The 27,089-nt window shown below is 34.3% G+C and overlaps 1 protein-coding gene across 1 annotated transcript in view; it reads right to left on the bottom strand.

Annotated features, from left to right (window-relative positions):
- The window catches only part of LOC114324473 (neural-cadherin-like), a 156,099-nt gene that overhangs the window by 74,281 nt on the left and 54,729 nt on the right, over positions 1-27,089 (bottom strand). The window contains exons 5-6 of the mRNA XM_050653677.1: positions 7,665-7,881; positions 5,146-6,165 (exon numbers count right to left, since the gene is read on the bottom strand). Of these exons, the coding sequence (XP_050509634.1) occupies positions 5,146-6,165; positions 7,665-7,881 (1,237 nt within the window). The remainder of the gene's footprint in view (positions 1-5,145; positions 6,166-7,664; positions 7,882-27,089) is intronic.

The raw sequence follows: 27,089 nt of genomic DNA, 5'->3' as shown, positions 1-27,089 counted from the left end.
ATTTTTTAGTTTTCTTTGTCTTATGGACTTTAGTAAATAGTTTTTAATAATTTTTAATTTTGAAAAACTTCTTTACATACTAGCTACCGAGACAGTGAGTGTTAATAAAATTCTTAGTGATAACACTATGTATATTTGGGTATAAAGAAATTAGATTATTTTGGCACAAAGAGTTCAAAATCTCCAAACCTTAAAAAAAGGTTTCATGGAGAACGGTATCATTAGAGATATATCACGCAATTTTTCTATAATATCATTTGACTCTATATATGATTCTTATTCTTTTTCTATTGAAAGTATCGAATGAAGATTTATACAATATTTTTCTAGTGTTTTATCATCTATTTTCCTCCATTAAACATATCATATAAAAATTTAAAATTTTTATTATGAGTTTCTAGAAGCGAAAATCGGCCATTCAAAGAATTATTGGCAATGTCTAAAATATAGATGAAACATTATTTATTTTAAATTTTAAGAACTCATCCACAGATTTTTCATAATCAAATTTGCTATTTTTTCTCCTGGCTCGAATTTCGTTTTCAGCTGGAAATTCGGAACTTATATCAAGATTTTCTGCAATTCCATTAACAATAATTTTCATTTGGTCTTAGCCAGATTGTCTGTAACTTTTCATTTTTTCTGTCGTTTCTGACAACATTTTTACACAATCTGACAAATTTATAGTTACATGTTACAACATCTTCGAGACTGAATTTATATGAAATAACCGAATGCCAAAGAACAACACCGCATATAAATTTATAATTTTTAATAAGTAGTTTTTGCTAAACCTTGTGCTTTGACTTTAGTTTCTGGATCTTTGTTGATATCTTCTATTGTTTTGAATAAGGCATCATATATTTTACAAAATTTAAATCTTAAAGATTTCAATGCATCTATTCGACTTGACCATCTAATGATCTAGTAACACTCAACGGTTTTAGAGTTAGCTTGAAACATGTTTTTTCAGAACTTTCCTAAAACCAGAAAAAAAGTGTACCTACAGTTCTTGTATAATAAAAAATGGTTGTTGTTTCTACAGAAGAAGACGCTGCGTCAATTATGACTAATTTTAAAGAGTTGCATGCGCAGGGCACGTAAAGCGCCTCGGATATTTTTCAAGTAGGTATTCTATTTTGCATACCCTTTCTTATTCCTTTCATATCGGTCCCGTTATCATAGTCTTGTCGTCTAAGCCATTCTAACTCAAGACCTAACTTTTCCCAATTTGTCAAAATAAGTTCCGTTAAACCTTCACTGGTTGAATCATTAGCTTCAAAAAAACCAATACAAAATCCTTCGACATTATAGGTATTTGTTCTGACAAGAATTAAAAGCGACAACTGTTATCGTCTAAGCGTATGTTCAATATGACTTACGTCTGGGGTACAATCGGCGATTATCGAAAAATATTTGTCGATTTTTGCTATTTGGATAATTTTGTTTAAGATAATATTACCCATTAAACTTATTAATTCATCTTGCCTACTGCTGCTTAAATAAGTCACAACCTTTGAACTAGCCGGATATGTTCATATGTTCTTACATTACTGGATCAAACTCAGAGAGCAATTGCACTAGTTTAAAAAGTTTCCAATATTAGGTAGAAACAAATGATCAGTTGTTCCACGAAAAGCTAAACATTGTGAGGAAAAAGTCTAATTCTTTTCAAAACTTCTCTCCAATAATGTTGAGTTATCTATTATTATATTAGATTTTACTGAATATGCCGCCCCCTTGTGATGCCGCCTGATGCGTCTGTTTACCTCACTGCTCGAGGGTTGAAGTGCCGATGGTGCAATTAGAAAAAATAAGAAGTGTCCTCCTCAAAATAAAAATTGACCTGTGTTGTGTTTGCATATTTTTTAATGTGTCTTTAGGTCGGTACCCTTTTTGGTGCATTATCTTGTATAATAATTATACAAGATAAATGTTTTTAAAGTCTCTAAATTCTACTAAATAAATACATTGTTATTACTTTATGTTATGCTTGTTTTATTTATATCATATTATATGAGGATAATAATTATGTGAATCATAAGTTAATTAAGGTCGAATTATTAACGTGAACCGAGGACATATTTTTCACGTGAAAACTAATATATACGTTCCCTAAAAGATACGTTAATCAACACGTGTTTGCAATGTGAATTTCCTGAAACATTTTATTGCTATTTAAGGTAAATAACACGTCTATTGAAGACGAGTTATTCACGTAATTCCAACGAAATTTTCACGTGAAATTCACGTAAGCAATTTACGTATATTGGTGACAAACGTACCCAAAATTCACGTCTTTAACTCGTCGGTCTGTTTGCTGGGACATTAAAATGGGAACTATAAGATTAACTGAAACCTTCAAATACTTGAGAGTCCAAATAACATCAAAAGCAGGAAGTAAGAAAGAAATACATTCTAGGATTCGCCGAGCAAGATCAGCTACTAGACAGCTACACGGAATATTGTGAAGTAATAAAATAATAAAAGAATATAATTAACAGAATTTATAAAACAGTATTAGTAAAACAAAAATAGAAAGTATTGGGTTATACGCATAAATATAATAACACATAGATTAGGCAAGGTCCGAAAAATGGTGTAACGCGGAGCAGTTCGGCTCGATGATCTATCTATTTCTTTCTGCCGGCGCTTAGTTTTCTCTCTCTAGCATATGATGGCCGCTGCCTCTATGTCTGTGTCGTTCTATTACTCCCACCTCTTGGTAGATACCCTCACACTCGTACGACAGACAAAGATAGCTAGACCAGTGTACTTGATATTGTCGTTACACCCCGATGCATTGAGTGGCATATCCCTAGCCTGCTCTATTGTTAACGTATCCATGGTTATACGGCGCCGACCTCTGAGAAACAAATCGGAAAAGGCCATAGAAATGAACTATTGGAGACGATGTTGCCGTCTAACTAGACTTGATCCATAGGAGGAACGAGGAGACAAATGGAAATTCATCTAGACATAATAGACACAATTGAATTGAAAAGACTGACCTGGTAGCGATACCTGCAGAGAAATAGATGCCTGAAAATAGATGACAAAACAAAAAGATAGAAAAATGGACTGCTCCTCCCACTAGAAGAAAACAGGTAGACCAAGACGGTCTTGGAGAGGTGTCGAAGATGCAATGCAATTAAAAAATACATATACAAAAACAAAAATTTAAATATTTATGCATTAAAAAAAGGAAACAATTCCGGACAAGAACCTCAAATAATCGGCATTGAACGTGTTAAAACAAAATTAATACTTTGCTATACATGTTTGCCACAATATATGGTGCAGTTATTGTCGCAGAAAAAAAATTATGCCCAACTGAAAAATGTAATAACAGAGGAAATTTTATTTGCATCTAAAATAGCAACAATATGTGCAAAACGTGAAAGATATAGTCAATCCATCTGGCTTATCGTATGCATTTAATCAGCGTAACTGTAACATTCCGCTCCAACGCCTGAGCAAATCCATCGACAAGCACAATATCCACTGGAATATCGTGTTCGTCCTTAATGCTTATCTGCATGTTAAACTGTAATCGAGTCATTTTCCATCAAACGGTAAAACAAAATTCATTCATTTACTTGTTTCGAAAACATTTAACAGAGAGGATATAAAAATGTGTAGGCGCATACGAAATAGTTGATAGGTTTCACGAGTTTGACCATTTATTTAATAACAAAATCAATGGGAAAATCACAGTAGCTGGCTGTATACCATAATTAAAAATCATACAGAAGTAAAAACTTCGTTTGTACAATGGTATAAAAAGTTTATTGAAAAACTATTAAAGAGTCATCCAAAAGGATTCGCAAAACGTTTTCCATCTAGATCAGATCATCTTCAGTGCGTTCTCCTTAGTAGATGAAACTAGCAACCTTATAAAATAGGTAACATCGAAAAATATGATTTTTTTTATGTAATTATGTTTATTTACAATATACATCATTAAAAAAGTATTAAGTAAATTTGTTCCATGTTTTTGGGCATGAAGAAGAGACTTCCAATGATGTCTCATCTTATTCTATCTATGTTTTAAAGTTTTAAAAGTTTAAGTTTTAAAATAGGTCCTGAGGCCAGGTTCTATCTAGTCTCCTTGTGGCAGGGCCATTATGGAATAATTCTCTTACTAACTCATTGTCATGGTGAATGGTATGCTCGTTTTGTGATTCCGAGGCTTGATGGATTTCTTCTCTGATGAAAGGTATATTTAAGTCTTCGTGAAGTGTTTGATTAGTTACATATCATGGTGCATCCACTATTGATCTTAGAACTTTAGACGGAAATCTTTGGATGATATTGAGTGATGTTGACTTTGCACAGCCCCAGAGGTGTAGTCCGTAGTACCAAATAGGTTTGAGTATTGCTTTGTACAGAAGAATTTTGTTTTGAATGTTGAGTTTTGATCTGCGTCCAAGGAGCCAATACATTTGACGAAATTTCAAGTCTAGTTGTCTTCTTTTGGTCTATATATGTTTTTTCCAAGTAAGACGTTGGTCAAGATGGAGGCCAAGGTATTTAGCGATATAATTTACATTAAAAATATGATTTACATGTTAATAATCTGATGATAGTAGCGACTCTAAGTCGGTGTTAAAAGATAAATTTGTTAAGAGTGCTCAAAGGGCAACATGATTCACTGCTCGATAAGAACGTGTGGTTCTTGCCAGTTCAATGGACACACACCAACTGTGTGCATTGAACTGGCAAGAACCTCAGAACGTTGTTCAATACAACATATGTGCAGCACAAAGAAGATATTTAATTGGAACAAACCACAATTACAAATAACTTATATTCGATGTTTCGATTTTCGTTCAATTTGATCGTTCTCAAAATACAAATTCTTATTTTCTGTTTTGGAAATAATTTTCAAAACTTTAAAGTTGTTATATTTAATTAAAATGGTCGTTTATTTACATTAAATAATATATCTGCACTATCGTATACTGCACTATAAATATCTAATTTTACTTTATTGGTATCTAAAATTAGCTTTTAAGTTGAATTATGATAATATAACAGTTAACACATTATCGATGTCATTTTGAGTAAGAATCGTACAAACATACTCCGTTTTTTAATGTTTTACATACTATACAAATATTAAAACTTAAAATGGTTACTTACTTGTCTGTCAAACAGAGGTGGATTGTCGTTAACATCGGTTATTTCTACTGTGAACGAACAAACGCCTTCTAAGGATGGCTCCCCTTGATCAGTCGCTTTTACAGTCACAGAAACAAACTTTCCATCATCTCCTTCTCGATCGAAAACTTTATTAGTCGATACTTCACCCGTTTCTTCATCAACTGTAAATTTGGTGCCCTTTTGATTCGGTTGCTGGACTATGGAATACTTAACTTGTCCATTCACACCCTTGTCTTCATCGGTGGCATGGACTTTAATGACAGGAGATCCGTTCGGAGCACCTTCTTCGACTTTGGGATAGTAAGTACCACAATCTTTAAAGATAGGTTTATTGTCGTTGACGTCAGTGATAAAGACAACAACCACAGCCGTACTGGTATGGATAGTTGTATCTCCGTTTGGACAACAAGCTCCGTCATCCATAGCCGTTACGTTCAGTTCATACTTGTCTCTATCCAAAGAGATAGCTTTGTTATGTAGACGGATTACGCCAGTGATTTCTTCAATTACGAACTGTCCTGAGCTTGTACCTCCACCAACAAAACCGAACCTAACGTTATCACCGTCTTTATCTGAAGCTACCACAGTAGTGACCAACGTATTTGGTCCAGCGTTCTCGTCAACGTTTGGAGTATAGACTTGCTGTGAAAATTTCGGCTCCTCGTCGTTTTTGTTCTTTGTGTAAACTCGAACGGTAGCTGTTCCGGTTTTTGCTGGCTCACCTTTGTCTTTAGCGGTGACGACAAATTCGTAATAAGCGTTGTTGTTATCGGCGTCTAGCTGTTTGTTATTAGAGATTATACCAGTCGGGTCAACACTAAAATGGTCGTCTGATACCAAGTACTCTATTTCGGCGTTAGTTCCACTGTCTGAGTCCATGGCTTTTACTTTAAGGATACTGGTTCCAGGAGGAAGATCTTCATCGACGTTGTGGGCTTGGTAATCGGGTAGTTCGAATTTTGGGGCATTGTCGTTTACGTCTGTGACTCGAATGGTTAGCTGTGGACAAAAAGAATAAATTTAATATTTATATTATACGTTATATTAACTATATTGTATTGCATGTACGTGTAAAAGAATGCTAAAATCTGGAGAGATCTGAAAACCTTAAACCACGAACAAATATATAGAGATCACGAGTTCTGAATTCGCATTCTGATTTTTGTGGGAAAGAAGATTCCAGGACTCACATACGGCGGTCAAATTTTCGTATTGCATGTACTGCACAAAATTATATCGAATTTATACTATAAACAACGAGCAATAGTACGTGTTAACGATCAGGTGTCAGAAGAAATTGAAATCAGGCGTGGGGTAAGACAGGGATGCGGTCACCAATTCTTTTTAACGCCTACTCGCAAGCGACCTTGAAAAAAGCTCTTGAGGGTGAAACAGCTGGAATAAAGGTAAATGGAGTTCCCATTAACAACATTAGATATGCGGATGACACTGTGATCTTAGCAGAGAATATTGGAGAACTTCAGAGTCTGGTGACCAGAATAGCGGAGTTTGGACAAGAATACGGTCTAACAATAAACGTCAAGAAGACAAAGTTTATGAGAATATCGAAAACTCAAAGTAACAACGAGAATCTCTTTATAAACGGATCCAATGTCGAACGAGTCGACCAATATGCATATCTTGGAACAATTGTCAACTCCACAGGTAATATTTCCAGGAAATCAGAATAGAAAAGGCTAGAGCAAATTTTAGTAAAATGAGAAAAGTACTCTACATTAGAGATTTGAAGTTGGAGCTAAGAGTTAGGTTGGCTAGGTGCTACGTGTCGAGACAGAGTAATTCAAAATTTTTGCGTCGTTGTATCACAATGGATGGAACATGGATCCATTACTTAAGGCTGGAATGAAATCGGTGGGCAGAACCCGGTGAGAGCCTTCCAAAGCGACCAAAGACGCAATGAACTGCCGGAAAGGTTATGACCTCTGTATCTTGTAACTCACAAGGAACTATTTTCATTTACTATTTGAACTATCGAGAAACAATCAACAGCGACTACTATATTGGTTCATTGGAGCGTTTAAAGACCGAAATCGCAAAGAAACGGTTTCATTCGTTGAAGAAAAAATTGTATTTTTACCAAGACCAAGCACCGTATTACAAGTCAATTAAGACGAAGGCAAAATGTACGAAATGAGCTTTGGATTGCTTCCTCACCCACCATATAGTCCACATCTGGTGCTCTAGGGCAACATTATCCCTCCGATGAGCAAGTTATTACCGAAATGGAAGTCTGTGTTGAAGGCAAAGATAAATAGTTTTTCAAGAGCGACATAGAAAAATTGAAAAAGCGTTGAAATTATTGTATCGCCGCTAAAGGAGATTGTTTTGATGAATAAAAAATAAATACATATTGCAATATATTGAATTTATATGCAATACTGTTATCCGCAAATATATTTTATATTTATTTGTAATGATTTAAATATTGAAAGTATCAAGGGTACATAATAATTATGTGATACAAAATCCACAATTACCTCAACAGATGTAGAAAATCCTCCTGAGTCTTCAGTGGCAGTTACCACCAATGAGTACACATGTGGCTGTCTCAAATCTTCAAAATCTAGTTCTTTAGCTAACTTCACAATGCCTGAGGTGGGACCAATGTTAAACGTTCCAGCGCCTTGTCCTTGAGCTTTTAGGGTGTAGCGTATTTCTCGGTCAGCGAATGATTTTGCTTTTACGGATATAATGCTAAAAAAACAAAGCAACGTTAGTGGACAATAATATAATATGGTATAAAGTAAACTATAAAAAAATTTTAAAACAACCAAAAAAACACATAAAATATACCGGAAACATGTGAGGGCCCATTTTATCTAATGTTACCACTACTTTTAAGTTGTAAGATCCTATTTAATCATAAAAAGAAAAAAAGCGTAAGTTACACATAAATCTTCTTCCCTTTCCTTTTTCCTTTAAATAATTTTCATTCATACAGCGAATAGTTTACGAGAACATTAGAGAATCTACATTTTCAGTTAATAACTATTAGTACCTAATGGAATTAGAGCATGGAGAAGAGTTGCCAGAGACAGGGGCGAATAGAGGATTGTTCTGAAGAAGGCTTTGGCTTTGATTGATGATGAACGATTAGTACCAATTTTCGGTGTTTCGTCAATAAAAGTTTTAGACCTGTCGCCAGGAGGGTACAACGGCCTCCTTTATTCAGATGGGCTTACCCAAGTTTTTTTTATGTATTTTGACCCGTAGAATACGAATTTTTTGGATAACAGTTGATCCGGATGTCGATAAGATTGTTATAAACAAAGAACTTGAGGAATTACATAACAGCGATTTTTCGCAAAACAAAACATTTTTTTGTATTTTTTGGGTCATTCTAAGCAAAAAATGTTTTTACAAGTTTTTCGTAGGATGCATAGTTTTCGACAAAAACGCGGTTGAACTTTCAAAAAATCGAAAAATGGCAATTTTTGCACCCGAATAACTTTTGATTAAAAAATAAAATAGCAATTCCGCTTACTGTATTTGAAAGTTCAAGTCAAATTCTATCGGTTTTGATTATTTTCATTGGTAAAAATTATTTTTTTTTACTGTTAACCAAAGCTATAAACACATAGTGCTTGAAATTATGTTTTCAATGCATTTCTCATTTAAAATCGGACGAGTAGGCGCGCATACAGACAATTTCTAGGTAGATTAAAATGTATGCATTGAGCACATACGCAGGCATTGGGAAACACTATGCGTTTAAAGCTCTGTTTAACAATAAAAAAAATTAATTTTTAGCAATGCAAATAATCAAAACCGATATAATTTGACTTGAACTGTCCAATGCAGTAAGCAGTATTGCTATTTTATTTTTTAATCAAAAGTTATTCGGGTTCAAAAATTGTTCAACAAAGTTCAACCGCGTTTATCCCGAAAACTATGCATCCTACGAAAAAACTTGTAAGAACATCGCTGTTATATAATTCCCCAAGTTCTTTATTTATAACAATCTTATCGACATCCGGATCAACTGTTACCCAAAAAAGTTCGTGTTCTACGGGCCAAAATACATAAAATAACTTGGGTACCGTTGTACCCCCCTGGCGACAGGACTATTTCGACAACTCTCTCTTACGATGTTTGGTTCAACGTATGATGCAGTATATATCCCTAAAACAGTGAGTTCATGATTCCAACACTGCTTATATTTCCGAAACAAGCTTGCAAAATATACATGTAAAATTTAAAGAATGGCTAAATTTCCGACATACGTTACGTAACAATGTCACAAGATACCGGACATGATCAGGAACGACATCATTAGAGAAAAACCGGTGTGACTACGGTCTCAAAGAAGATTCAAAAACAAAGACTGCAGTGGTTTGGTCTGCAGTGGTCAAACGTACAAATGTTAAGAGGAAAGAGAGGTACAAAAAAAACCGGGTAGAAAGTGAAAGGACTGTTTGGAGGGACCCCTAAAAAGGGAAATGCGCTGGAAATGAAGAAGAAGAAAAAGATTCCCTCGGCATATAATAAGTCAATCAAGTAAAATATCTTGGAACTACTTTGCCTAGCTACTAATAGCTAAAGAAAGATTTCTATTTCTTTAGGTGCCGTGTCTGTATTCCGACGTTGGCCGTTATTTTCAAGTTTAGAATTTCCTGAAACCTGTCTCTATTAAATCGACTTATTAAACCAAATTACAACTAAAGGCTACAACTAAATCAAATTACAACTATATACGAACTGCTGGGGCAGTTTACTATGGAGCCATCTGTTCAATTTTCACATGTCAAAAATATTATCATATATTTTACTGTGTTAAATCTCTTATTACAACCCTTAACTTTAAATAAGTACCAGGCCAACCCTGTCCTGTCCAGTACCACCTAGTTCATCCCCTAATAATTCCATCCCTTCCAATAGCCAATACTTGGACACTTGGAATCGCGACAGACGAAATCTTTCTCTTTTTTTCTACGACCTTTCGAAGGGTCAACTCAGATACCGCTCATTTCTTGACAGTACAGCCTTTCTTTTGGGGCTGAAACAAACAATCAAAAGTCGTGCACGAACAGTTAATCCGCGAGTGACGGCATACACGATTTCGTAGCAGTAAAAGCACGAGGCACGTGGAACGGGAACAGTCAATGCGAGAGTAACTGACTTTAGTGCTTGGGACAAGATTTTACAGTTTGGTAAGACTTTTTATCTACATATGAATATTGTCTGTATAAAACCGTATATATTCCCACTTGAACCTAGCAATCCTCATACATACAGTCCAACCTTGAGAGTATATTCATACTCTCACATATGTACTTTACCGTACTTTATCGTACACCATCGATTGCTCACTGCTCGAGCTGTTAACTTAAAACTTGTCGAATCACTGATTCTGACAAGAAAGCACTCGTAGAAGAGCTGTCGACTGTTCCTATCGGAGTCAACAGAACAAATTATACATCAGAAAAAACAAGAAGCTGTATGAAGCTGAATATTTGATGTAATTATCATTGTAGGCATGATGTAGGGTATTTGTCAAAGCCCATAAATATATGTACCTACCTTCTTTTTTTCTGTTTTATAATACCACATTTCATTTCACTATATGTACCTTTTTCATTACTTAGAACTACATAGTTAAGTGCAGTTTACATGTTTTTTACAGCATATTTGCATGTTTATTCTAAGAACGCTGGTGCATACTTTTCCAGACTACTTATTATTACCCCTAATTGACGTTAATCGTACTCTTTTGATAATAATTTAAAATGAATCGTGCAAACATTTCCCTTTTTTGTCTAGACCGCAAACCAACATTACAACTCACATCCGCAGAGTGTTCCTTGTCTTTCCCGACGACGTTTGCGTTTCCGGTTTTCGTGAGAAGTACGATTATATTGCGCCAAAACTACTATTAGTTTTGTTTACACCGACAAATCGGATTAACGTAACAAAGTTCTAATTAGTTGCTAGGCTCGTTTACAATCTGCTAAATGCACTCGCCATTTGGTTTGGTGAATCGGTTTTGTGTCATTTTATTAAGTAACAAAAGTTTCCGTGCGCTTGTTCAAGCTCCATTTATGATGGAATCTCTATGCAAATACTTTTAACAAGCTTTTAGGATTACTTCTACAATACAGGGGTGGCAGACCCCTTTCAATTGAGGGAAGTGGTTTCTGTCAAAATTTTTTAGTCGTTTCGTCTCTGACTATTTAATTTTAATTGATAAATCTTTTTTTAAAATCAACTATTTTCAATGGAAAATAAGCCACACTTTAATAAAAAAAAATGATTTTATTAACGTTTCGACGCCCAAGTCGGGTGTCGTTCAAAATTCAAAATCTTTTTTTCAGTTATTATCGATATATTTATTCACTAATTAAATTTATTGTAAGTAATCAAATACCAAATTAGGTGTCTTAGCCATGTTGCATAACTACAAGTTGCACAAGTACAAAAAGGTGTTCAGTTCAAAAGCCATGAGGTCGGACGAAATAAAAACAGATGCTATCGGTTCAAGGTCCCAAGCTATTTCTAGCATATGCAGATAACATTGACATTGATCTCGTTGGAGACTCCATCCTATCCATAAAAGACATTTTCAACAAGGTGAAAGAAGCAGCATGTGAAGCAGGGCTAAAGATTAATGAAGAGAAGACGAAATATATTATGTATAAATAGAACGACACGAAGAGACAAGATGGGACAAAATGTGACGGTCGACACCTTTAATTTCGAAGGAGTACAACGTTTTAAGTATCTGGGGGCCGTAATCACAGCTGACAACGATGTTACTGAAGAAATAAAAGACAGAATCCAATCGGCAAATCGCTGTATATTCGCACTGGATAAGCTTATAAAATCAAAAAATCTTACAAGAAGTTCAAAGATCAAAATCTACAAATCTATCATCAGGCCTGTACTAACATATGAATGCGAAACGTGGACCATGACCAAGCAAACGAATAAAAGCTCAGACGTTTTGAAAGAAAAATACTTAGAAAGATTTTCGGACCTCACAAAGACATCACCACAAACCAGTATAGGATCAGAAGCAATACGAGTCCCTTCCCATTTCAGTTGGCCCACCTTTGGAATTTGCAGTTTATGACAATTACCATAAACAAGTGATAATCAACATACTTTTTTAAGTTCCCATATTAATTATTATTGCATTTTTTACTAATATTTATTGAAAACAGTATCCTTATGGTTTTTTTTTATTTATTTCAAACAATAATAAAAAAATTGCTAAATCGTGGCTTTTGATTCAATTACATCAACATACATTGATTTTTTCATAATTATCTTAAAATCAGAGTTAAGCTATAGAAAATGATATCAAAACAATTGTCAATTAATGTCAAATAGATTTTGTGATATTATAAAGCCTATTGCCGTTTGTCGGGATAAAGTCATCGATGGGAATGAGTGAAGGTAAAGTTGTGGATGAGAACATTTTTGTTCAATCATCAATAGATTTTTTAATTCTCGAAAATCAATTCGAAAATCGCGAATATGTTTCAATTGTCAGAGTATAGTGTAAGAAATATAGTTAGGAGATACAAAACCTCAGGTTTTGTCATCACAAAACCTATAAATGTAGGAAAAAGTAAAATAAGCGAAGCAGATAGAAGAGGATTAAGACGCATTATAGTGAAAAACCGACGTGCAACTTATCTAGATTTAAGTAGTTTTTGGAGTAAACTAGTTGAAACACACGTTTCTAGATCGACATGTCACTGAGAGATCCACAAATTAAAATTTTCTACTTACAAAGTGATTTATAAAGTTAAAAAAATCAATACTAATTCTTTGTGAAAATTTTAATTTTATCTCAGACTAACGAAAATCCAGTCTTAACATTACAACACAAGAAAAATAAGTTAAAATGGTCAAAAAAGCATTGAGGTTGGACAAATTCACTAAGGGATACAACACAATGGAGTGATGAAACCAGATTTGAAGTTTGCGTTGGTATCGAGTTGGATACAATAGGAGTCGAGTTATACGCAGGAAAAATAAAGATTTTCAGCTTAATGTTTTAACACAAAAGTCAAATTTCCTACGTTTTTCATGGTTTGGGGCAGCATGGCATCGAATAGTTTTAAAAAATTGTATTTTATCAATGGAATTTTAAATACGGGCAAATATTATTATTTGAAGGTTTTAAATAATTTCTTACCGATTGTGGAACAAAGTAGTTTCAATAAGTTTAAATTAGCGAAAGATTTTGTCTTCCAACGAGATGGCGTAGGTTGCCATACCTCAAAAAAGAGTTTAAACTGGATTGGTGACCACGGTATACTATTTCTGGAATACGTTTCTAACAGTCCCGACTTGTCCCCGAGAAAAACTTTGGCGCCTCTTTTTTACGCGAAATAAAAAAAAAACAATGAGAAAACAACTTGCTAGATCTGTCAAAGGATTGAAGCAAAACTTGCAAAAAATATGGGATCCGTTTACACCAAAGTCTTGTCAGAACTTTATAAAAACTATGCCTCGAAGAATTTTGAATCTTTGGACGTCTTTGCCGAACATCTTACGAGTGTATTTCAAACCGAGCCACCAGACCTTGATGAAGAAGTGGAAGAACTAATTAGCGCAGCATGTCAAATGTCCCTTCCAATCAAAAGTTTTACTCCTATAGAAGTCAAGAAAGACATAATCAAACTCAACTCACGAAAAGCTCCAGGTTATGACTTAATCTCGGCACAAGTACTAAAACAACTTCCTCGTAAGGCCATTATTATGCTAACAGTAATATTTAATCGCATGCTAAGTTTATCATACTTTCCAAAAATATGGAAATTTACAGAAATTATAATGATCCTTAAGCCAGGCAAAGCTCCCAATGAAGTAACATCTTATCGACCCATCAGCCTACTCCCAATCGTTAGCAAAGTTTTTGAAAGATTGCTGCTACAAAGAATATACGCAGATCATGAATTCCTAACATTACTACCGGAACATCAGTTTGGTTTTCGGGAAAATCACTCTACTACACAACAAGTCCATCGAATAGTAAATGAAATATCAAAAACTCTCGAAGAAAAGAAATACTGCAACGCTGTATTCCTAGATATCTCACAAGCGTTTGACAAAGTTTGGCACAGGGGACTGCTTTACAAAGTAAAATTAGCACTATCTAGTAACTATTTCCTCCTAATCAAATCCTACTTATCAAATAGATATTTCTCAGTAAAATTCAAAGACCAACAATCCAGCCTCTGTCCTATTAACTCCGGAGTTCCGCAAGGTAGTGTTCTCGGACCTCTGCTTTTCTCACTATACACAGCCGATATACCAGAGTCTCCTAATACTACGATCGCTTCCTTTGCTGATAACGTAGCAATACTAGCAGTAAATTAAGATCACATACAAGCCTCACAAGACCTGCAACACCATCTGGACATACTCAGTGAATGGTACACAAAATGGCGAACTAAAGTAAATAAAACAAAATCATCTCAAATAACGTTTACAAACCGCCACAACACATGCCCACCTGTAATAATGGAAAATGTACGAATACCAACAGTAACAGAAACTAAATACCTTGGCCTCCATCTTGACCAACGTCTTACTTGGACAAAAAATATACAGACTAAAAGAAGACAACTAGACTTGAAATTTCGGCAAATGTATTGGCTCCTTGGACGCAGATCAAAACTCAACATCCAAAACAAAATTCTTCTGTATAAAGCAATAATCAAACCTATTTGGTACTACGGACTACACCTCTGGGGCTGTGCAAAGTCAACATCACTGAATATCATTCAAAGATTTCAGTCGAAAGTTCTAAGATCAATAGTGGATGCACCCTGGTATGTAGCTAATCAAACACTTCACCAAGACTTAAATATACCTTTCATTAGAGGAGAAATCCATCGAGCCTCAGAATCACAAAACGAGCGTACCATTCACCATGACAACGAATTAGTAAGGGAATTATTTCATAATGGCCCTGTCACAAGGAGACTAGATAGAACCTGGCCTCAGGACCTATTTTAAAACTTTAAACATAAATAGAATAAGATGAGATATCATTGGAAGTCTCTTCTTCATGACCAAAAACATGGAAAAAATTTACTTAATACTCTTTTAATGATGTAGATTGTAAATAAACATAATTACATAAAAAAAATAAAAAATAAAAAAGATGTCACTTGTTATAAACTTCCACATTTATTTGTTTTGTTAAAATTAGATATTTTTGTGTTAAAATTTTAGAAATTGTGCGTTTTTTTTTAATTTGTTATTATTCTGTTTAATTAATCGTTCTTATTAATTTAAAACATATTTTTTATATAATTCTGGAAATCCAAATATTATTGATGAATTAAAACTTTCAAAGTTTAGGTATGCTGGACTTTTGTTTTTGTTCTATAAAATTGGATTTTCTTTTAAATCTACATTGGGCCAACTGATATGGGAAGAGGCTCGCATTGAATTAAACGCACTCTACAATGACGCCGATATTGTCAAAGAAATTAAATCACAGCGACTAAGACAGGCAGGCCACGTGCACAGACTTCATAACGAGAGACTTGTAAGACTGGTATGGGAGGAGATTCCTATAGAAAACAAGACCACTCGGACGTCCCAGAATGCGATGGAGAGATGACATCCAAGCAGATGTCCATTTGACCCTAGGTTGACAGAAGACCGAACAAATTGGAAAAAGTTGTTCAGTCAGCCAAGACCAACCCAGGGTTGTAGCGCTACGTGATGATGACTAAACGAATAAATTACATTAATATATTTACCCCACTATATGTCCAGGTTTTAACACGTTCGCACCTGACTACCACTATACTGGTAGTTCGAGTTTTCCATAGTATACTGACTATCACTTTACTGGCTCCCAGCTCTACTAATTTCAATGATTTATATATTCACACAGGCCAGGAGAAAAGGAACGAGATGTAGACGCCGTATATGTATGTAGTCTTTAATATTGTTATCTTTGCCAGTATACTGGTAGTTCGTTCCTAAGGAGTAAATCTAATAAAAATAATAAATAATCATTTCGTTGTGAATCTAAATAAAAACAGTCTTATTTTAGTTAGTTCAGAAAGCCCCAAAAGTCCTCTAAATAGTTTTAACTTTTGTTAGAGTTTCTTCAGAGAGCACATCGTCGGCTAAGGGCCCGCGCAAACTGCAGACTTTTTAATCGGCCGATAGTTTAGTCGGGTTGGGCTGTCCATGATGGGTAAGCCCATCAAACTTTTTTGTCGGTTGAGACTGAATCAGTGTAATGTGCGCATCTGCATACCTCTCTGTACTGATTAAGAAGCCGACTAAACTATTGGTCAATAAAAAGTCTGCAGTCTGCGCGGGCTCTTAGAGTGTTAACCTGCTAACTCCATTTTTCACTGTTAGTGATATTGGGCTGGGATCTGGGTCTGTGTACCTTCATATACCACCCCACAAACCTGCCGACACCAATGTAGTTTAGAAATAACTATCTCTAAACTACACTAGGCCAGCGGGCTTGAGGGACAGTTTATGAAGGTACACAGATCCAGAAACCAGCCCAATATCACTCGCAATGAAAAATATAATTGATTCTCTCTGAAAAACCTGATCGAGTCTGACGGCCAGAATTTTGGTGGTTCAGAGAGAATCAAATATGTGCTCTCTGAAGAAACTCTAACAAGAGTTGAAACTAGCTACAACACTTTTGGCGCTCCCTGAACAAACTAAAATAAGACTTGTTTCGATTCACAACGAAATGATTATTTATTATTTTTATTAGCCTTACTCTTATTCTGAGTATTGGGTAGGTATTGGGAACTAATCTTTGTTGGAATTTTACCGTGCTAGACAGGAGAGTAGTGAGATGCAACTTGATAGATCTCCCTCGGCTTTCTTTGCTCCGGCGATTCGTTGGCTTGCAAATTTTTAGAAGCCTCGAATGATGTAACCAGAAGATTAGTTCTAATATTATTAATATTAAAAGTAAAACTTTCGTTAGTAGTGAGTTAATAAATTTATTTCTTATAGTTTTAAGTTTAGAATGATAATTATGTTTCCTTTGTAATAAAAAAATGATAAAATTGATAAGACCAATTTTTCCCAATTATACAGCGATTATTCTTGTTTATTTTGTATAGATTAGCCTGCCAGTATACTGGTATTCAGTATATAGTTAAAAACGTACATCTATATCCTGACTACCAGTAGGTATACTGACAGGCTAAGTAAACCAAAAAAAAAAATGTTTAAATATCTATATACTAATCCATGTGTCCGAGTTTTAATCCAATTCTCCCGTTTTTTACCTAAAAACCCATATCCGTTTCTGAGGAACGTCTAGTATCAATAGGTTAGGTGCGAACGTGTTAATAGCAAAAATAAACTAGGTACCTATAAAAACAATATTAAGACTAAGAAGTTTAAAGATAGTAGATCGTTTCTCTTGTATATGTAGCTACTGATTAGTACCGTATCATATATAAATTCAAAAGTAATGTCAATTTCTACAGGGTGATGAATCGGTTTTGTGTCATTTTATTAAGTAACAAAAGTTTCCGCGTGCTTGTTCAAGCTCCATTTATGATGGAATCTCTGTGCAAATACTTTTAACAAGCTTTTGGGATTATTTCTGCAATAAAGGGGTGGCAGACCCCATTCAATTGAGAGAAGCGGTTATCATCAAAAATTTTTAGTCATATCGTCACTGTCGTAGATACCGACGACATGACGATAATGTGACAAAAAAACAATCGCTGTGAAAGAAATTAAAATCTAAACCATTGGCGAACCAAGTCAACTAATTAAGCAGGTAAATACAACTTAAAATTTGAATTTATTTTTAATAAATATAAATAAAGTATTGCACCGAATTTAAAAATTTAAAGACTAATATGCAGTGAATTGCAAGTGCTTTAACAAAATAAAAAATTAAGATGGAAAGTACAGCAAACGGGAGGGCGACGATTGAGCCGGTGGTACCTGGCATAAGCCGGTCTCGATTAAGAGTCCTTTAAGTATGGGCACCATTGGGCCGGCCGCAAATTGAATCCTCACAGCATGACAATTATAAGGTATTATTTAAAGCTTTGGAGAAGCACACTTTGGACAGCACAAACTTGGAGAAGATCCATCATAGACGAGATAAGAGATCAAGGAAAGTCTTGGAATGAGGTAAAGGCTTTACCGCAAAATGGAACTCGATGGCGCGTTTTCACTGAAGCTCTATGCTCCACTTGGGAATACAAGAACCTTCTTGATTCTTGAAATAAATTCTTAAATTTAATTTCAATTAGTAATTATATAACCTAACCTATATTTCGTCTATATTAATGCCGTACGGTGCGGCGGTACAGTCGCAGAAGAAAGATATCAAGATATTGCGTCACCACGGGACGCATCTATGGACCATCTGAGTTAATTCGGCGCAATCGTACCATCATGTGAATGCCCCTCAGGCAATATAGGCGTAATCGCCCGATGCCTCAACAAAGATTTTTTTAATATCCACCTTATTGAGATAAAACATAAAACTTGTTTGTCCAAATGTGTTAACTTTTTGTAATAAATTCCTGACTCTTCTTCTACTTCTTCTTCTTCCTCTTTATAAGCAATTTTGCTTATTCATTGGCGGATTGATACCTCTATGGAAGGTTGTCACTCCATCTTTTGCGCGGTCGGCCGATACTTCTTCTACCGATTGGTGATTTATCTCGTGCTATTTTGACCACACGTGTCTCCCCCATTCTGGTTATGTGGTTGTTCCATTCTTTTTTTTTTTTTTCTATTTAGTGCCCATTCGTTTATACACTGTACGTTACATTGTCTTCTAATATCTTCGCTCCTCTTTCGATCTCTCAGTGTATTTCCTGTAATTCTTCTCAGTACTCTCATCTCTGCCGTTTCCAGTAGTCTTTGTGTTGTGGCTATATCGGGTCTTGTTTCTGATGCATATGTCATTAGTGGTCTTACACTGGCTTTATAAATTCTTGACTTCATCTCAGTGTTAATATGTCGGTTTCGCCATATAGTGTTATTAAGGCATCCTGCCAATCTATTTGCTTTTTGTACTTGATTTCTCACTTCTTTGTCTAGGTCTCCGTAACTTGACAATGTAATTCCAAGGTATTTTACTTCCATTACTTGTTCAATACTGATACCATCAATTTCTATTTTACATCTGATTGGTTCTTTACTGATTACTATTGTTTTGGTTTTCTGAGATGAAATTGTCATATTGAATTCTTAGCTCTTATGTTAAATCTGTGGACTAATCTTTGCAGACTATCTTCATCTCGGGCTATCAATATCGCGTCGTCTGCGTAGCAGAGTATTTTTACTTCTTTGTTTCCCATTCTATATCCTCTTCCTTTGTTGACGTTTTTGATAATTTCATCCATGATTAAATTGAAAAGCATAGGACTCAATGAGTCTCCCTGTCTTATTCCGCTGCATATATCTATAGGTTCTGTAAGTTGTCCATCTATTCTGACTTCCATTTTGTTGTTTTGTTAGATGTTCTCAATAGTTTTTATGACATATAGAGGGACTTCTCTATTATACAGAAGATGGATTACATCTTTGAGTCTTACTCTGTCAAATGCTTTCTTTAAGTAAATCCGACATAGAAATGCTGGTCTATTATACTATAGTGATTTCTCAGTAATTTGCTTTATGACGAATATTGCATCTGTACACGATCTTCCAGTACAAAAACCCTGTTGTCATCTGGTAAACTTATCATCTGATTCATTACATCTTGTAAGGTTTTAGTTGCAAGTTTTAGGGTAGTATTTAACAAGTTGATATTTCTGTAGTTTTCTGGCTGCTTTGTATCTTCTTTTTTGAATAGTAGAATTAGTTAGCTCGTTCTCCATTCTTCCGGTATTTTATTGTGTTTTATGATTTTGTTAATTAATGTTGTTAATTGTATATCATTGCTGCTCCACAATATTTCAGTAATTCGTTTGGTATTCCATCCTTACCTGCAGCTGTTTTGTTCTTCAGCTTTTAGAGTGTTTTTCGTACTTCCTGTGCACTTATATTAACATATTCATTTGTGGTAATTTCTGGTGTTTCCGGTTCTAGCATCATTTGTTCTTCCTCTGCATAGAGCTTTTTTAGATAGTCAATCCATGTATCCTTTTCTATGTGTTTTGGTTCTATTAGTTCCTTTACCTCCGTTCTTTGACCTCATATAAAGCGCCATATTTCCTTTTGGAGACCATAAAAATCATGTTCCATTTCTTTCGAAAAACGTTCCCAGTGATCATTTTTTATTTTTTTTTTTTTTACTACTGAATTTGTTTCGTTTCTTATAGTCTTATAATTATCGTATGCCTCTTGTGATTTAGTTGACATGTATTTTAGGTAAGCTTTTTTCTTCTCTTTACATTTTTCCTTCACTTCTGTACAAAACCATGAAGTTCTTCGTCTTGGAAACGATTTATTTTTATTAATGTTTCTTTCACCAAGAACTTCCTTGGCTGAGGCTAAGATATTGGACTTAATTTTTGCCCAGCTTTCTTCGACTCCGTCACTTTCTGTAAATTCCTTACGTAACATATAAATAGCCACTTCAAGGTCCATATTTTGGCAAATAAAATATTGCAAAAGTAACAAAAGTAAAATATAACAGAACACTTGAAATATTCTCCGTCTTTTAATTGAATCCTTCTTTTAATTGAATATAATAAAAGTTTGCTCTATTCTCAAATATGGTGGGTGCGCCAGGTTGAATCCTCCGCCATTCTAACTTAAAAACAAACAACCTTGGTGTGTAGGACAAACTAGGAAGTTTTTATGAAAACGGGTTTAAATGATTATTCAGGGAAGTAACCTAATTTAGAATAGATACATTCCTTTTGGAATTTCTTAATAAAATACATTTACTTTTTTGTCATCATGATCTGAGGTAGATTTCAATTATTTTTAGTATCACCCTTTTTATTTTCATTATCAGAAGTAAGCGACTCTTTCTGAAACCACTTTAATCAATTCATTGGGTGTATATAGCGATTTTCTTACTATAAATCCTACTCCATATTACCTCCATAAAAACTAGATTCTTCTTTGCCTTTCCAATATAAGGATCCTGTTCTAACTGTTCTTGTTTCCTTGTTCTACTTGTTTGTTCCCCTCTTCTTTGTGTTTATGATAATCCCATAATATTCCACTTTATTTTTGACAGTTCGTTCTCCAGTTTACTTATTCTATCGTGGTTGGACATAGTTGTTATGCTGTATATATCTAGCTTTGTCGTCTTTTTGAATCTACCTGTACCTTTCAACTTTGAATGTCACGGTTTGAAGTTTGAAGTATTGTCAAATGTCGATTATTAAGAAGCTCATTCTGGGTTATCCGCTATTTGTAAACATATACTTTAAGTCAGACACTACTATTCACAAGAGCATCCTCTATCCGCTAGAGGCCCAGCAACACTGCTCATCCTGTAGATAAATAGCTTATTGCACATCTTTCATTAAATATTGAAGTCCTCAGGACATTGCCAGATCTGCTATAGTTGGGACTCTTCATCAGGACGACCACCAACCTTTACTTAAAAATATTAAGTTCTGCAGAAGCTGCTTTACTGTACTGAAGATTCGCATATACATATAATGCTAATTGGGATCATTTGTAGATCACCTGATAACTCATAAGACTTTGAAATGGAGACAGTGATCAAGACCCCCTCTATTTCCTCTAGATTTTTATTTAACAAAAGAGTCACTTTTCACATGAAAAAAGTTTTCTTCTGGACCATTTATTTTTATTTTTGTGTCCATTCTATTCCCATGGAAATATATTATAGGAAGTTTTTTTTTGAGTGTTCTTCAGCTCTATGCGCCTCCATTTAAGAAACCGTTTTTCTCCTCTACAGTATGGTAAGTCAGTTGTGGTGTAGCTGTCTGATGATTGAGCATTGTGTAATAGCCCGCGAGGTAATGTCAAATTTAGCCGGAGCATTTTAGCATGGCTGTTTTCTTTTTATTTGGTTAGGTGTTCCAAAGCTTATTAACAAATGATGTGTCAGCTGACCCAAAAACGGGGATTTTAGCCAAGAAAAGGTAAAATGTGAAACTTGATGGAAAAACGCTACAACTTATATGTCAAATATTTATCTCCGTGACTTACGTGTATAATAGCCAAGAATAGACTTTTCACCCAGACGACTCGGGTTCAATTCCTGGCCCTGAAAATCTTCTTTGTTTTTAAAATTGACATTTTGATTTGAAAAATAATTCTTTTTGATAATACCACGTTTTTATTATTTATACGACAGAATATAAAAAAGTCTGTATGTCTTTTATAGAATCATAAACTTTGCATTTGATCATATATATGCAGCTGACGCTTTTTTCTTACAATCTAAAATTTATAAATTAATGATTTATACTTTTTAATCTTTGCCAAACTACATAGTTCAAGAATATTTTTTTATTATTAACTGGCTGACCCGGCAAACTTTGTACAAACATTCATTTTTATATATTATAGAGAACAATTAGATTAATAAGAAGTTGGTGATAGAAAAGGGAAAAATTAGGGTCCAAATAGAAATAAAAAAGAACGACGGGGGGGTAACCCCCTTTTTCACTTAGATTGGTGGTACTAACTAAGGAAGCTTTAATGGATTATGTACAACAACTTTGTTTATTAAGGAGGTCAATTATAATAATATTATGATATTTATTGCCATATTACGATCAAATGCATAGTTTACGATTCTATAAAAGACATACAGACTTTTTTATATTGTGTCGTACAAATAATAAAAACGTGGTATGTATTATTAAAAAATAATTATTTATCAAATCAAAATGTCAATTTTAAAAACAAAAAAGGTTTTCAGGGCCAGGAATTGAACCCTAGTCGTCTGGTTGAAAGCCAGTAGCTAGGTATTCTTGGATATTATACACGTAAGTCACGGAGATAAATATTTGACATATAAGTTGTAGTGTTTTTCTATCAAGTTTCACATTTTACCTTTTCTTGCCTAAAATCACCGGTTTTGGGCCAGCTGACACATCATTTGTTAATAAGCTTTGGAACAAATAATTAAATAAAAAGAAAACAGCCATGCTAAAATGCTCCGGTTAAAGACACTACCACACAGGCTATAAGCAAATACTATGGACTGTACAGTAAATAGTATTTGCTATAAGTATGCATGTGTGTGTGTGTAATTATTATCATAGCAACATTACCTAAAGAGATAATGTTGCCAGTTGATTTGTGCGTGATCTTTGCCGTAACTACATTGAAAATTAGACGCAAGTGTCAAATATTGCACAGCACAGCATACAGCATTACTTTTTCTTGTAGTATAAGTTTTAAACTTATAAGTTAAGAACTTTGACGTACTTGCAAAACAACTTCAAAATCAAGCAGTGGGTGAATTTGAATTACATAATATTATATACAAGTATAAAATTAAACGACATAATGTCGATAGTTAAAACTTAAACTTTCGGGAAACAGTATGTCCCTACTCGAAACTGCACCAACATGGGGGTTGGTCGGCTGTCACCACCAACTCTGGATATTGTTATTAGTTTTCAAAATTTATATCAACCTGGAATATTTGGACAAGTTATTTACACAAGTTAATTATTGTACACTCTCTATAAATACGTTAACAAAGTTATATATGGAAAACTAATATTATAGCTGTAATGTTTCAAGATTAATTTATAATATTATTAGCGCCAGTTCGTTTTTCCACACATTTCTGTTACAGGGAACACGTTATGAAAATTTAATCCGAAAAGCGTTAAATGTTTGCATAGTAACTTCAACTTCAAACTAAGTTAAATGAGCAAATGAAAACTTTATACTGAGAATAATAATTATAAAATGATAAAACCAACTACGCCCTTACAACTGGGTACAATGAAAAGTACTCCATTATACAAGTGCATTATTATTTATGATTTCCTCTGAAAAGTTTATATAATATAGTTCGTAATTTTAGTCTAAGAGCTAGTGAACCCTCCGACTAACCGTCGTCCTGTAAGGCTAGAAATTTGTCTAGTGATAATTCATAGCACACCAAGGCTAAAAACCATGACCTGGCAGGCATCAGCGGTACACGTGTATCTACCAGGTGAATCGAAAAGTGCAAATTTAGGGGGTAAAATAAACTTTCTCCTGTAAGGTTTAAATTTAAGTATGTGTTTGAGTAAGTCATTTAGAAGAAATGTATACAATGACAGGCGATTCTGAAGAGCATAAGACCTTCCAGGCGAGGGGAAAGATTGGAGGTTTTTCCTAAAATTATTTTTTTTGCATCGAACAAAGTTTTTTTAGGTTTTTTGGATAATTCCAAACAGAAAAGGTCTTTAGTAATTTTTCTCTTAAGTTAATAGTTTTTGTTATATAAGCGATTGAAAATTTTGAAAATTGCGAAATCGGCCATTTGTAACCCTAAATCGGACATTTATCTAAAAATTTCAAAGTTGCCAAGGTAGGTAGATATTCTTTAAACATTGATTGATGAAATCTCAAAGAGTTTTTTGCAATACAATATCGGAAACCCCTTTGTTTTTTAATTGCTGATCAAGCGGGAGCGACACTGTAGTATAAGTGAGGACGTTTGAGTTGGCATAAATTCATTATCTCGAGAATGGGAAAATTTAAAGAGAAATCCTCAGACAGGTCGATTTTTATTTTTAAATTAGGACTTTTTGGCATATATATATATATAATACTAGTGACGTCATCCATCTGAGCTTGATGACGTAATCGATGATTTTTTAAATGAGAGTAGGGGTTGTGTGATAACTCATTTTAAAGGTTATTTAATTCTCTATTCAGTAATATAAACATTAACATAATTATTTATACAGGATGTACAAAAAATTTTTTTTATTAAATTAACTTTGATTAAATTTGACAAATATACGAAAAATTTTTCTTGTGCACCCTGTATAAATAATTATGTTAATGTTAATATTACTGAATAGAGAATTAAATAACCTTTCAAATGAGCTATCACACAACCCCTACTCTCATTTAAAAAAATCATCGATTACGTCATCACGCTCAGATTTGTGACGTCACTAGTATTATATATATGCCAAAAAGTCCTAATTTAAAAATAAAAATCGACCTGTCTGAGGATTTCTCTTGAAATTTGCCCATTCTCGAGATAGTGAATTTATGCCAACTCAAACGTCCTCACTTATACTACAGTGTCGCGCCCGCTTGATCAGCAATTAAGAAACAAAGGGGTTTCCGATATTGTATTGCAAAAAACTCTTTAAGATTTCATCAATCAATGTTTAAAGAATATCTACCTTGGCAACTTTGAAATTTTTAGATAAATGTCCGATTTAGGGTTAAAAATGGCCGATTTCGCAATTTTCAAAATTTTCAATAGCTTATATAACAAAAACTATTAACTTAAGAGAAAAATCACTAAAGAGCTTTCCTGTTTGGAATGATTCAAAAAACCTAAAAAAAATTGTTATATGCAAAAAAAATAATTTTAGGAAAAACCCCTAATCTTTCCCCTCGCCTGGTAAGGTCTTATGCTCTTCAGAATCGCCTGTCATTGTACACATTTCCTCTAAATGACTTACTCAAACACATACTTAAATTTAAACCTTACAGGAGAAAGTTTATTTTACCCCCTAAATTTGCACTTTTCGATTCACCTGGTAGATACACGTGCACCGCTGATGCCTGCCGGGTCATGGTTTTTAGCCTTTGTGTGCTATAAATTATCACTAGACAAATTTTTAGCCTTACAGGACGACCGTTAGTCGGAGGGTTCACTAGCTCTTAGACTATTTATTACTGTAGTCATTTTTAGTATTAATTTAATGAATTTCTAAAACAAGCATTATGCACTGTTGTGTGTATATGGCGTAATAATTTTATACTTAATGCACATAATGGAGCAAGTGATAAAATGCAACAATTAAAAATTGATCATCATCATCATCATCATTACTGACTCGACAATCATTTTTGGGTCTTGGCCTGTTCCAGAATTCTTCTCCATTGTGATCTGATTCGCGCTTTTTTCTCCCCTTTTAAGGTTGTTATATAATTTTCTATTTTTGGTCTCTGAATCAGCCTCGGTCTTCCTCATGTTCTTTTCATAGGCGTAACCAGGATGATCCTAAGGGGTGGTTACAACTACCTGAAAGGGGGGGGGGGTTACAACTACTGGAAGGTCTCTGAGGGCTATGGTGTTAATCGTATAGAGCTCAAAGTACATCCCAATGGGGGGGGTTATAACCCCCCAAAACCCCCCCTGGTTACGCCTATGGTTCTTTTTCCTACTGGTACTTTATTGCATATTGTAACTTTTTCCTAGTGGTACTCAGCCATTGTATTTTAATAAATGTTTAAAATTTCATTTTCTTTTGTACTTTTGTGTATTTGCCTCAAGATTTTGCTTTCAAAGGTGGCTACTGATCTTTCCTCACTTCTAAAGAGTGTCCAGGTTTCTGAACCATTCATTAGTACGGTTTTGTTTCTTTGGTAATTTGTTTTTCTTAGTTGTCTAATTAATCCATGGTAACATTTATTGTCAATGAATAGTCGCCTCTTTTCTTGCTCTGTAACGTTATTATCAGACCTATGATACTGAAACTACGGATCTTAAGAATGTACAGTGTTTGTACCTCCTCAGTACTTTATTCTCCTACTGCTAGATTTTGTAACTGTCTTATTTCTGCATTTTTACTTTATTATTAATTATATTTGTATATTAATTTTTTCAGTTCTTTGTATCAATAATTATTTGCAGTTTGTATGGTGATATGCGCTTTCGAAGTCTATGAAGGGATGATATGTGTGCTGATGATATTATATTCAATTGTTTTTCGAGGATATGTCATCGAATAAATATTTGGTCCTATTGTTGACCTCTGTCTGCAAAAGCCACATTGGTATTTGTCAACTATTTTTTCAGCGTACGGTCTAAGCCTTCCATAAATGACGTTGGTCAT

Source organism: Diabrotica virgifera, chromosome 1 (assembly GCF_917563875.1).
Source record: "Diabrotica virgifera virgifera chromosome 1, PGI_DIABVI_V3a".
Lineage (NCBI taxonomy): Eukaryota > Metazoa > Arthropoda > Insecta > Coleoptera > Chrysomelidae > Diabrotica > Diabrotica virgifera.
Note: the sequence above shows the minus strand (reverse complement) of the source record. Positions and strands in the feature narration are given on the sequence as shown.